We start from the raw sequence: 14521 nt of genomic DNA, 5'->3' as shown, positions 1-14521 counted from the left end.
AATGGCTTAACAACTAAACATTTCCTGCAATTAAACTGGTAAACTGGTTTATAAAAAGTGTGCTGTGAGATCTGCCGCTGCGCACCTCACAACCGTGCGTAATAGTCGCGCATAATGACCGCTCCTCGTCTGCACGTCTTTCATGTTTGTCTCACTGACAGGAGGAGAGCCTACAGACAGGTACCCATACGAGCCGCTCTGCCACTGACTGCTCTTGTCCTGTCCTCTCCCTCTTCTTTCTCTCCTGTCCTCTCTGACTATCACTAAACTCTGGCTTTTGAACAATGCAGGAGGAATGTTGCAGACAGTTTATATTATCAGCCTGGGCCTGGGGCTTGTTGTAACAGTAAATGGGATGTGTTGAAACTTGTGTAAGTTAAACTGTATCTGTGTGAGTATACATCTTACCCGATGCACGATGTGGGCAGTGGGTTGAGCCACACATTGCTACTGCTGCCAAGTACTAACGGCTGCTAGCCCCGCCCGTTGGAAAGAGTGTGGGATATACCACTACTAGGAATGGGAGGGGGGGCAGGTAAGAAGATTTAAATAGCACATAATTGCGCGATTATAATGAGCACCGCTTACATTGTGCTTTCAATAAATACTACTGCATTGTTCAAAAATTATTAATTGTGTCTCAAATTAGTCTAGGGGGGTACAGCTTTACTTTAGAGGGGGTCATGTCCCCCCTGTCCCCCCCGGGATTTCCACCCCTGCTTACACGATCATGATAAAAAGCCAGAGGACACACAAGCAAGGCACATTTCACACATGGCGAGCTGCTATCTGTCTGTCTGTTTATTTGGGTTTAGCGCCAGTGTGTCATTTCATGCTGCATTTCTATTGGTTGATTAGTAGACGTTTCTGACACTGTCTGAATTTTATCCCAGACTGTCTTTGATTGCAAGACTGTGACAGCAACCATCCTTGAACCTTTCTCACTGTACGTAGGACCACCATTTTAGAGACACAACCAAAGACATCGCCACATTTCTTTCATGTTGGTCATCTTCATCTGGGACAGCCAAAAACTGCACGGTGTATATCCGGCTTAACATTGAATAAAATAATAAACTTGACTTTGACGTAGTATTCATGACTTGAGACATAACTTAGACTTGAGGCGGATGGCTCAAAAGAATTGACTTTTTTATTAGATATCTGCATTTTTCTAGATATTGAGATGTTATGTTTTGAAGACTGATTGGTTGATTTCTAGTGCAAGGCATGCAAACCTGGCAACATACCAACCTACCAGCAAGGCCAACGCATGGCTAGTGCTAGTCAAAAATAACAAAATTGGGATTTAAACATTATGACAGTATTCAGTGTAACAGATGTGGTTGAACCCAAATGCAGCACTCAGTGACAGTTGGTAATGACCTTTATTCAATCACAGAATAAACAGAAGCTTGAGCAGATGAAGGTATTCAATTAATAGTTCATGCTTCGGGCTCAGAGCCCACACAGTCTCTGGGTTCAGGGGCAGACAGGTAGCTGAAAGGTGGACACACACACAAGGCAGTGTGTGGTGTCTCCCAGATAGTCTCTGAGCTGCAGCAGGCAACTGACGTGGGAAGCATGTGGGAACACAGGCTGAAACGTTGTGGCAGGAAAACACCACACAGCCGGAAACCAGAGACATGAGGCTGGTGAGTTTACCAGGAAAGAGACGATGTAGACAGGTCAGAGGCAGGGTCAGTAACAGGAGAGCAGGCAGGTAAGAAGTGCTGGAAAGTCGTGCATGAGGTTAAAGAACAATCTGGTAAAGAGTGTGTGTGTGCTGGAGAGGCTTATATACCAGGCTGATTGGCTGATGAGCTGCAGCTGTGGAGGCAGGTGAGAGGAGTTGTCTTGATGAGGGGGGCATGGCTGGCTAGCAGGGTGCAGGTGAATGTACCAGGAGCAGACTGTGACATTAAGAAGATGAAATTGGTATGCAAGGTCTGCAACTCAAAAATCAGTGACACAACCGCCACAACATCCAACTTTATCTGTCACTACTGATCCCACAGGTACCTGAATGTGTCTTATTAGCTAACTCATTAGCTTACTGGCTGGTCAAAGGTTAGCTTTCTAACCAACATTTGTCCAGATTATCTGACTTTAATATGACTTGACTTGTGACTCGCTTGACTTACTGTAAGGCACCGACTCGACTCGCCTTGCTTGATTCTCACCACAAGAACTTGGGACTTGTTTTGGACTTGAAAGTTAAGACATGAGAGTTGCGTTTGCCTTTAACATGTGACTTACCCTCGCCTCTGCAAGTGAACATGTTAAATCTCATTTGTTTAATGAAACAAATAGGTTGCAGTTTGACAGGAAGTGACCCACTGGAACTATTCACTTACTGATGAAACAAACCACCTGCTGGCTCTTGTTTTACACTACAGTGGTATTAATCTTCTCATCTAGCTCTCTGCAAAAAAGCAAAAGAACTGTACTTCCCAAAATGTTGAACTATTCCTTTAACTGCCTTTCATACTATCACCTTAAAAAATCATGAAATGAAAACTCTCACTGTCAATGGAAATCAGACATCTGATGCAATATGATGTAAATTGTATATAATTCAGTGATTTAATGAATATTCATTCACAAAATATACATTGTACAAAACAGCACTTGCCAAACAGACTTGCATGTATAAAACACATGACGCAGTTGCCGAGCCACTGGATTTCCTGCTGCTTAAACTCATGATTTTTGTTTTTCACTGCGTAAATCAATTAAAGATTTGTTTTAGATCCAAAGATTGACATCAGGCAAAGACTAAAATGCGAGTTTATGCCACTCAATAGCACATCACAATGCCTGACCACTGTGTTGGGTTTAATATTAGGTAGAAATGTTGTTAAAAATGGATACATTGCTGCTTAGCTCCAATAGCATGTAATAGCCAAAGCTGTGCGTGCGACACTAAATATTTACTTTCTAGACTTAAAAAAAAGTCATAGTTCATGGCACATCATGCGTGAGCCACTTGTTGAGGAAAAGAGACGGTGCAGGATTGAATCACCAGCTGCAGCCTCGAAAGGCAACATAATACAGTCAGTCTGTCTGTACAGAGACACAGTGAGAATATCCTTCCAGGCTTCCATCCTGAGTTCAGACCCTTCTCCTCAACTTTTTGTTTTTTAATCACCAGTGGTTCTCGTGATTGGGGCGTGGAGGGGGGCGTGAGGGAGGAGGCGCTCTGCAAGGAGGTGGACCCTGAGGTGGAGGTGGAAGCGAGCCAGTTGGAGACGGGGGTGCAGAGACTGAGCTCATGTTGGAAGGGGGCAGGGCTCTGCTGGGAGGTGGTGTGTACATGGGTAGGGTGGCGGAGGATGGGGGAGGAGTGGACGGCAGAGGGGGGAGCGTTGTGGTTGGCGAGGGGGGCAAATTGAAGTCGTGGTCGCCCTCTGAAGGACGACGCCGGTAACTGTGGGGCAAAGTGTAGACGGGCGTGGAGGGGTGGTTGTAGATGGGATAGCGAGGAGCAGGGTAGGATTTGCTTCGGGTGAAGTTTATGCACTTACCCTGTAATAAAGAACACCAAAAAAGTAATCACAGGTTATTGAAGAGGTGTTGTATGAACTTCACTGTGTGCAATGTGAGATGTAAAGAAACTGCAGATATTCCATTAAAAAACTCCTGATTCTGCAATGGCACAGCGATTGGCAGGGTTGAAAGGGTACAGCTCCCAACAGATGGAAAAAGGAAATTCCTCCGTTAGCGAGTGTCATGGAAGGAAACAGCATTCCTGCCAGCCCAGTCGAGCTGACGCTAGGAGCTGGAGGAGGCAGGCAGCATCTACTCTAAATGACTTCTGCAGACAGGAGCATTCCTCCAGACAATACTGCAGTTGTTTTTACCTTTGTCCACTCACTATGCCACTTTTGCTTTGAGTCACTTCGATGCAGCTTTAACTTTTTAAATATGTTTAGTCCATGGATTATGTACATTTGTCATGCAGTTAGGATTTCAATGATTCTGCTCTTTGATCCAGACTTCCTTTATCAATCATTTCCAGAGGTCTGAATTCAAGCTCTGGCAAATCTAACACATCTGCCTGCCAAAAGTTGACATAGCTGCTTCACAATCTTATTAACTGCTTTGTTTTGAATGAATGTATTCTTATCTTACAGTTTAAAGAGCTCATTAATTCATAGTGGAAGTCTTGGCTTTCCATCATTCTGTTATCTCTGGCTTGTCGATTTCGCTCACCTTGTCTCCAGGATGAGGTCGCATCACGGACACTCTGTCATAGCCTTTTCTCAGGAAGACACACAAAGCATCCAGCTTGCCCTGCAGGAAGGTGATCAGCACAAATAAATAACAGTATATTAAACCAGTGATCTCCGATAACAACAGGAAATATAAACATGATTCGTATGCAGCGGTCAGCAGCAAAAGCAATCCTTGAAAAGCTGACTAGCAAGCAAAGTGTATCTGTTTATTTGTGACGCTGCCAGACTGTATCTGCTCCACTTTTCGCACCAGATGTCTCTGTTTGATTCTTGCATAGGAAGCTTTATATGATAGAGCGACAGATAAACAAAGAATGTATTTTGTTAGAAATAACACCCGCTCAACAGATTCCATATTCAGGGGTGAGCTCAGTTCATGTCTGGTTCCTATTACAGTCCATCCAGCTGACTAATATGTTAGGAGACACATTTTATTAACTATTTCCTGGTCACACATCACTCCCAGGAACACTAAAAATAATATTTTTAAGATTATGGTGGATAGAGGCCATTGTGAGGAAGAGGTCTTTCAGTTTTAAAGCATCTGGAATTGGCATCAAACTGTATATTAGGTCTACATATGTTAACATTATGTGATGCATGCTGTAAAATATATTTGATGACAGTTATGACAAGTGATCAAAGAGGAAGAGCATGAGATGTGTTTGAAAGCTCTGGGGGAAAAAATTGAAAGCCAAATAATAAACAGACATCTGGTTAAAAATTACAGACTCATATAAGATTAAAGTGACATGCACCAAATATAAATGTCCCCAGTGAATGAATAGATAACACAATTAAAATGAGTGAAGAGGTGAATGACTGGAGCACCTTGATGGGAGAGTACCACTTCTGGGAGGGGATAGATTTGTGCACGTTGTAGTAAGGCCGCGGCGGCTCAAACTCCTCCGGGGGCATCACAACTCGAGCGTTTTTAGCTTTTTCCAGTTTGGCTCCCTCTTCAGTTGAGCCTTTATCTCCCCATCGGACCTGAACAGAAGCAACAGATTTCAGCACTGAGCTGCAATCAGTGACAAATAGGAAGCACACATTTAGAGTCACACAGGTTTAAAATTGGAATATGGCGAATAAATCAACCATCAAATTTGGTTACTTTCGTCACAGAAGAAAGAAGCAGCAGCGTTTCTAATTAGGTTTAGCCACGTTAGCAGTGTTGGTCTGGTAATGTTCCACCACTCTGGACCAGACTGAATTATTTTAACAACTGTTGGACGGATGAAATTTTGTACAAACATTAATTGCTCCCAGATGATAAATCCCTACTGGCTTTGGTGTTGCACTGACTTTTACTCCACAATATTTCAACAACTGTCTGGCTTGTTGTTGTTGGTGTTTAACTTTTACTCCAGCACCATCAACAGGTCAAAATTGTCAAGTGTCCAATATTTTTGTTTATAAATACTTGTAAAACTAATGACATCAGCCTCAGCTGTACTTTGCAGTTAGTGCTATTTTACCAAATGTTAGCATGTTAGCATTTATAGTTATGCGGTGGTGTGTCTGTGTCACTCTGCAGTTATACTGGCAGCGGAGGTTTCTGTGACGTGCTGTAGAGGTTAGTTGACTCAAAACACACCAAAAACACACATTAAACATGGCTTAATAGAGACAATTTCAAACACCAGTACACAAATCAGCTTCACTATAACTCGCAGCATTCACAGACAAACACTTGTCTTTATTTGGACACATTTTCCCCACAAATACGACATGCTAACGTTATTAGCACAAGTCCATGGCATTTTACATTGTATAAATTAGTCTAGCAACTAATGATCTTTTCCTCTTCTCATACAAAACCATGGACAACAGCAACATGTAACAGGTAACGGCACTCAATTTGGCTCCATTACACCTCACAAGGTTCACAGACAAAACAACTGTCTTATACTAAACACGTTTTCCAAACATATATAACATGCTAACGTTATTAGCACAAGCCTATGGCATTTTACATTGTATAAATTAGCCTAGCGGCCAGCGATCTTTCCCTCGTCTCATATAAAACCAGGGACAACAATAAAACGATCTTTCCCTCGTCTCATATAAAACCAGGGACAACAATAAAATTACAATAAATTAGCCTAGCAACAAGCGGAAATTTCCTCTGCTTTTTTAGTGGAGGCTTTACTGTCCTCGCAATTTTTTGTTTCTTATCTGTGAAATAAGGGTAAATAAAAGTTTTGTTTCCACTTAGGGAAATGGCTTCACAGTTGTTTAATACATTTGGCCAATGCATTAGTAAATTAATGTTAATACATTTTTAATTTCTATTATTATTATTTTTTTGTAATGAATACAGTTGGTTAAAAGTTGTGTGTTTACAAAGACAATCGGGCCTTCATCATCTGTGCGTTTCTATGGTCTGAGGCAGTTCTAAATGTGTTCACTGAGAATAAACAAATATTGATGAATCTTGTGCAAAAAACATTCATATGTTAAAGCATGCACTGCGTAGGCTACGCACTGTTTGTGAGCATGTTAGTGTGCTGACTGTTAGCATTTAGCTCAAAACACAGCTGTCCTTCAGTACAACCTGACAGACCCGCTCTTAGACTTAGAGACCCTCCGTCTTGCAAAAATCTTCAATTATTAGTTTGCAATAATAAGACAGTTTAACATGAGCTGATAATGTCCGCTCAAGCAGAACCTGTTTTCCCCAATGCCTTTGCATGACTTCAGCTCTTGTCAATGATGCCAATCTTTGCACCAACTTGCTGCCTTATTTTAACATATAAAAATTGCTCTTTCCTCACATATCCAGATGTTTGTAGCATGTCGACATGGAGTTCGATTAAATCCAGTCCTCTGAAATCCACAAGACATCAGAAGTTGGCTCCATTGCCTTGAAATTTAATTGCGGCAATTTATGGTCCAAAGTTCTAGTTTTGGTATTTTTCCTAAGCCTTTAAGAGAACAGTAATTAGCCTACTTTTCAACCTGTTTCATAGCATAAAACCTAAATATTCAGCGAGAGACCCACTGCCACATGTCATCTGCCTTCTCTCAAATGTAAAGAATATTTCACTAGGAGCATTTCTTTGAAGTTTTTTTTTTCTTTTATAATTACCTTGATGCTCTGAAAACCACTAAAAAGCTTAAGTAAATGTCAAGAACAATCCATCACATCACGAGTGAAACCAGCTCTGTCAAAGCAACCTTGGAAGTTCATTACTCACATTTACTCCCTTGCAGCTGCCACAGACAGGCCATGAAGGCTTTAACTTGGCAGAGAAAGCACTTAAATGAAGTTGTGCATATTTTCCATTGCTCTGTTTGGAAGCGGTGCCGCTTCAAGGCTTTGAGTTCACAGCACAGACTCCTCAAGCTGCACAGCCACTCTGTAAAGCACTTCACACTGAGAGGCTAACTTCTGTCTCCTTGACCCTCTTCTTAACAGACACTTCTGGTCCCTCTTGACCCGCGGACGTCTTATTCCTGTTGTTGTATCAATATGTCTGACTGCCTCTTCTTATTACAAAAGAAAACTCTTAACATCATGACTCTGAATTTTTCTTTCCACTGCTCTCCTTTTCCTCACAGAAATTGAGATTCTGCCCTTTTACCATCTCAAGCTGCAAAGAGCAAGCCTTCACGCAAGATTTCACTGACAGGCACCTTCATTCCTCCTGAGCAGAAAACCAAAGACACTGGCCTGTTGTGTAACAACCACAAACAAGTCATGCAAGCTCGCTAACAGGGCACACATCCTTGCCTCCGGGCATTTTCTAAATCTGTACTCCTTGCACTTTACTGACCAGATGGCCTCATCTTGACTCTTACTGGCTCTCCAAAACTGGTCACAACAACAGAGTGACTCAGTCTCTTCCAGCATGGACCTGCACAGTCATCTTTTTAAGAGATGAGCCGCTTCCTGTTTCCTTTTTGTATTCCTGCCATATTTGCGTTTGATCTCTCTCAAAGTAGCAGAGTACTAGATTCAAGCCCACCATGTGTTTCGTCTGTGAACTTGAAGCTGATGCAGATATGTGGTGAATTTCATTTCAAGATTTTCATATTTGATAGTGAAAGAAGCTGGACTTGGTTACACCACTAAAGCATGTTTGATGTTGATTCAGTGTAGAAAAAAACCCCTCAGTGTGGCTTTGAATCAAACACAGTGAAAATAATCATGTTAATTTAAATTTAAATCAGTTTTTAAGTATCTGAAAATACTGCTGAACACCAAGTTTCAGTGCTTTATTACAGATTCATTTATTTGCCACCTGGATTGCTGTTCTCTCTTTTTACCTCCATTCTCTTGATGCCTCCGACTCCACGTCCTCCATAGTACGAGGCGTCCACAGTGGGCCACCTCTTCTTAGGAAAACCGTCCTCATCATCCTGCAGAACAAGTGAACAGTACTCATGTTTAAAAAAAGTAAAACAATAGCTGAACAGGGGAACTGTGCTTGACAAACAATATAATTCATACTATACTAATATATCAATATGAATGCCAAGCCTTTTATATAATTTTGTCACTATGAGGTGAAGAAAAAATCACGTACAGACGAGTCCTCTATTACTGGAGGAGGAGGCTCATGAATCACCTGCAAACAAAGAACAGAAAAATGCACTGTAATAATCAAAGGTTGACTGGTGTGTCCTAACATAAGCACATTTGTATGTTCTTTACTCTGAGAGGATCCAAGATGGCTGACGTACCACGGTGCAGCAGAGAGGCCAGAACCACCACAGCAGGAGGATGGTAAGCAGGAGCAGGAGGATGAGCAGAGCGATGGCCACAAAGGTCCCGTCAGACTAAAAGGTAAAATAAAGACGGGACATGACGAGGGTAAATTACACTTAAAATCTTAAAGATTAATCATCACCTAGGACCCACTGGAAGTGTGTGGTGGTGTATTTATCTGCAGAGACTCTGCCCTCTGCCTGTATTTTCTTATTTTCTTCACATTTTCTATGTTCATAATGTTCCTGATCATAGAGCACAGGTGAGGTAGGGATTTTATAAAAAGGTAGTGACCAACTGCCAGACCTAAGCAGCACCTATCCAAGAGGAAGCTACAAAAATCGTGGACACAGCACGGAAAAATGCAAATACAAAGCCAGGGTTGGCTTTCACTTTTGCCAGTGATACTTTTTATAAACAGTAACCGATAATTCATGCATAGTATACCTCATACCTCACCAAACCTGTACACAATTTACTTAACTTCATTTTACTTTGTGAAAACACTATGTTTTGATTTTGTGTGTGTTTAAATCACTGCCGTAATCACCTAAAAATTTAGGGAGGGGGGCATTTTCAGTGTGCACCTTGTGCAACCCAATCCTCCAAAGAAGGTAATTACCCCCAGGAGAAATTTTTAGAAACTTTAGAAACCATCATTTTAGAGCATTTCGAAACAAAAATCTCTCAAAGTTTTGATCACTGAGTGCCACTTTAGGGAGCCAGCATATGATTGAGTGACGCACAGGAAAAGCAGACACACTGTGACTTTTTTATGACATTTTATGCTTCGACATTTTTATGTTTTTTTTATGACATAGAATACTATAACTTTTAAATGACCTGTTTTATGACATTTTTAGGAAATACCAACACCGATAAAGCTGCTTAACAGTCCTATTACATTCTAGTTTTCCCTTTGTTAATACATCTGAAAGTAATAGAGATTGCACAGTATCTGAGAGTGATTGTAGCTACCCACAACAGTCGAGCAATGGTTTCTACTGGGGTATGGCAACACCACTGGCACAAACCACATGCAGAACTGCAGTACACCATTGTCTAAGAAACATGAGTAGTAATAATAACTGCAGTTTGTTTGGTTTATTTAGATACTGATTGCATTTGCTCCTGATTATTTTGGACAGTGGTGTGGGGTGGCCTTTCACAGCAATTTTTTTAATCTATATCTTTCACTGCACTGAAGAATTTTCTGACATAATATTGTCTATGTGTATTCTATATGAATACAATTTTCTTAACTTTTCAGACAAAATTAGATAAAAATGTATTTTAGATGACTATATCCATGTTCATGTCTTTTTAACAATGTTCAGCAGGGTGGGAAATAGTTGCAAAGGACATTATGGGATACTTAAATTTTAGAACATCTTGTCAGTGTCAGTGTCGCCATAATGAAATGCAGCAAACTGGGTCAGAGGGGTCAAGCTGCTGCAGCTGCAGACATGTGTGACAGGAGCCGTTTCTTCAAAGATAAACTGAAAGAGACAGCTGATCCATACAAGAAGAAAGGAGTTGCTGCGATGCAGTGATTCCATATGGCACATCAGTCACAAAGTCAGAAAACGAGCCAAAGTCTAAAGTTCACAGAATCCATTTTAGCCATAAGCTAACGTTCAGCTTTTTAGCACCACCTTGTTTTACACTATACTTACACATGCGACTGCAGTAATTGTGACGGAACTTGATATGAAGCTCAGGCCATTATTCATGCTGACGTGGAGAGTGGCAGACCTGCAGGAATGGTAGCAAAGTAAATGAGGGCGATGATGATTTGCTGACAGTTAGCGCCTCGGCTTAATACAACCCAGACAGCCACGTCTGTGACATTCACTTACGTTCCCACTTTTTCCAGAACAGGAGCTGGGCACAAAAGGTACGTATCTCTCACCACCAAAGGTCTTTTCACTGTGGACACAGAATGAGAACTTGTATCAAGATACGCTGTAATTATGTGGTTTGAGAGTGCGCAGTATTCAGTGAAGTAAGTTACAATATAAGCCAGGATCACTGGTGAAAGACAAAGTAAAGTGATGCAAATGAAAACTCTACTAGTCCTAAAACTTAGGAGATTCAAGCCTCAAAATATTCTTTTTGTTATTAAATCCCTGGACTTCCTCTCCTTATGGAAAATGAAGCAAATGAGGGAGGGTTGTGGTTTATTTACCCTGGCTGAGTGAGTGTCTAGTGTGTGCAAAGACAGTGCTCGTGCCTGATGAGATCCACATTCCCCTTCAGACATCTGAGAAGTACTGAGCGTTATACCAGCTGATTCAAAGAGCGGGAAGATGGTGTTGATGGTTTTTGGGGAGGACGGGGATTTAAATCATTGTCTACCACAAAGAGTGGCTCTAACGCCCCCCAGCCCCTCTCCGCCTGTATGGCCAAAACAAACTTGTAACAATGATGTAAATGGCTGCTGAGTGAAATTCCCCAAACTGCTGCTTTTCTAGTTTGTCTATTAATAGTTTGGATTCACACACCGACAGTGTTGTTGTCTATCAATCACTTCACAATATAGCGCGGCCAACAGAGAAGGTGATACACAGCTTATTCACACACACACGTTTACATCCTTCTTTAAGGACATACATTGATTAAGTCCACCTACGTACCACTCTGTATCTAAAATGTAAGAATGAGGTAATATATAAGATTACCTTTACAGCTTGTTACCTCTGGACAGAGCCAGTTTACAGTCTTAATTCTCTTGGTTTCAGAACTCCACAACAAGCGCTCACATTTGACATATTACAGCCTTGTTAAGTTTTTTAAAAATCCAGCAGACGCACAGCCCAGTTGCCAGAAGATAATGTTGGCATTGTACATTTCTGCAAACCACAAATATGTTTCATTTGTACATTTCATTTGTATCATACCAGCGTTTCTAAAGTGATGTAGTTTGTGAGCTGACTTGGAAACTTGGAAAGTGGAGGGGATGGTGGATGGCGTGTCACCTGGGCAAGATGCCTGCCAAGCTGCAGAGTACTGCAGGCCAAAGTTTGAGACCGGCAAACAACCAAACCGGTTGAGTTTCAGCAACTGATTGCTGTTTTACCAGCCAGGATAGTGCTATGAAAACCAAATGTTCCAAGCAGAGACACAGACTTCTCTTAACCATAACCTAACCTGTGTGCTAATCTAACCACATGTTAACCACAGCATTGTTGAAACGTTGAAAAATGTAAAGTTTCAACATAGTTGCTACATAATAATGTACAAATGTAACATATCCTTGGTTTGCAGAAACGTACAATGCCAACATTTTTTCTGGTGACTGGGTTAAGTATTCTCTCTCCTTATAGCACTGTTTTGGTCTCCACCAAGACCCAGGGAAAGTATCTGGCTTATTAGCTGCTAAATGCTCCACTATGTCCACCAGCTAGTCGCTAACTTTGTCTGTCTGCTTGAACAAATAACACTGTGAGCCATGAAATCAAAACAATCGGCTAAAAGATGCTAAAATGCTCTTTTGAGGGGGACTGCAGACTTGGGTGAAAATTTGGGTCAATTAACTCTTTATGTACAAATATGGATTAATTCAGTATTAAAAGTGTAATTCTAGTCTATCAGTGTTTGTGTATGAAAACCTTGGAGCATGTACTTACTCATAGTAACTGTGTCATTGATGCGAAAGCTGCAGAGAACTTTCTGTACGTCTCGAGCGTGAAGGAAACCATTTCCTTTGACTACCACCTGGAAAGATTCTGAAGTGGGATAAAAATAACCATTTTTATCATTTGTCCATGCAGTCAATTGTTCAGCGTGTATTCAGTGTACACTTAAGAAGCTGAAGCACTCAGTAGTATATTAAATCTAAGCTAAAAATAATATAATATATAAGGTGTTTGTATAGTGTAGGCTATACTGTACAGTATTCAGCACAGTGTTGGTGCCTTTACCTCCTTCACAGATGCTGGAGGGCTCTACAGCCAGGATCTCGATGCATGATCTCTTCAGGATCTGAGATGAAAAATAAAAACATAAAAAGCTGCGCTAAAGGTACAGCATATTAAATTATGAGACGAGGTATTTAATCATCTTTCTGTGATATGAAAGTGACTTTCGTACCGAGTCAATGACGCCTTGTAGCGCCTCAAATCCATCATTCACAGGGAAGACGTGGTCCTTACTGTCAGCTATCGTTGAAAGCTGTGAAGACATGACTGAATGATTAACTTATAATTTGTCTTATACTTTGGATTGATTGATGAATTTGCTGGTTAACAGATTGATTTACCTGGGTTTCATTGAAGTCTTTTACTCCCACACAGTACACGGTGGCGCCCAACTGGCGTGCTCTGCTAGCCTGAGACATTAAAGGGACAGTTCACCCCCAAACCAAAAACACATATTTCTCCTCTTACCTGTAGTGATATTTGTCAATCTAAAATTGTTTTGGTGTGAGTTGCCGAGTCTTGGCAATATCAGCCTTAGAGATGTCTGCCTTCTCTCAAATATAATGGAACTAGATGGCACTCGGCTTAAGGTGCTCAAAGCACCTTAAGATTACACTTTAAAAACTCAACAGCAATGTCTCTTTCTAGAAATCATTACTCAAGATAATCCATGTAGGAACTATTTTCTTTCCATTAAATTAAACCCACCAATCATGCCGTCATGAGGACAAGCCTCTCGTCCATGAGTAGATGCACGCTTCAAGCCTCTCGTCCATGAGTAGATGCATGCTTCCTCCTGCGTCGTGATACAGTTGAAGGGTGTAGTTTGGTAGAAAGAAAATAGTTCCTACATGAAACTGCTCCCAATAAAGTCTGTGGATTATCTTGAGTAACTGTCTCATGACAGGCCAGACATCTCTACGGCCGATATCACCAACACTCTGCAACTCACGCCAAAACAATCTAGATTAATAAATAGCACTACAGGTAAGAGGAAAAATATGTATTTTTGATTCGAGGCTGAACTGTCCCTTTAAACAAACACACAACAAAAATCTTCAGTAAAATGATGAATGCCCAGTAAATCACAATGGGGAGAAAAGTGTGGTGGCACTGCTCTTTATAGGCTGAAACTTTAAAGCTTTTTCCACTTGTGGGTACGCCTCCGTCAGTAATGTGACTTCTGTTATACTATTGACAGCTGGAACACATCTGCTGTGACATCACTGAGAGTCATGTGGCCACAAACACAACAAGCCTGGGACTAAACCCAAAGAACAACCAACCTCCAACCAACATCTTTCTGCTTTATGTATTGCAGTGTAGATTTACCCCTTATGTTTATAATTTTATATATTAAATTTTAAAGTAACATGGTAAGGGGAACAATACGCAATATGGTGCATAATGATGATAATGTTACATTCTGTATCATTATTACAATCTTCTGGGGAATGGTTGCTTTAACAAGAAAATAGCATTAATACAATGTTAAAGGGCCAGTGTGTAATATTTGGCATGGTTTATTGTCAATCTGAATCTGAATCTGAATATTCTACCCATTAATATGTTTATACAAGTGTATGATCGCTATAAAATAAAATTCGTTTGGTTTTCGTAGCCTTATAATTATGCTTTTATATATATAT

General features: G+C 40.9%; 1 protein-coding gene across 1 annotated transcript in view; it reads right to left on the bottom strand.

Annotated features, from left to right (window-relative positions):
• Positions 1-3147: 3147 nt before the first annotated feature.
• Positions 3148-14521, bottom strand: part of antxr1b (ANTXR cell adhesion molecule 1b) — a 17711-nt gene continuing 6337 nt past the window's right edge. The window contains exons 7-18 of the mRNA XM_050053781.1: positions 13214-13282; positions 13045-13125; positions 12876-12936; positions 12582-12680; positions 10812-10881; positions 10629-10707; positions 8928-9023; positions 8771-8812; positions 8511-8603; positions 5070-5228; positions 4216-4296; positions 3148-3528 (exon numbers count right to left, since the gene is read on the bottom strand). Coding sequence (XP_049909738.1) covers positions 3148-3528; positions 4216-4296; positions 5070-5228; positions 8511-8603; positions 8771-8812; positions 8928-9023; positions 10629-10707; positions 10812-10881; positions 12582-12680; positions 12876-12936; positions 13045-13125; positions 13214-13282 — 1311 coding nt within the window. The remainder of the gene's footprint in view (positions 3529-4215; positions 4297-5069; positions 5229-8510; positions 8604-8770; positions 8813-8927; positions 9024-10628; positions 10708-10811; positions 10882-12581; positions 12681-12875; positions 12937-13044; positions 13126-13213; positions 13283-14521) is intronic.

The sequence above is a fragment of the Epinephelus moara genome, chromosome 9, assembly GCF_006386435.1.
Source record: "Epinephelus moara isolate mb chromosome 9, YSFRI_EMoa_1.0, whole genome shotgun sequence".
Lineage (NCBI taxonomy): Eukaryota > Metazoa > Chordata > Actinopteri > Perciformes > Serranidae > Epinephelus > Epinephelus moara.
Note: the sequence above shows the minus strand (reverse complement) of the source record. Positions and strands in the feature narration are given on the sequence as shown.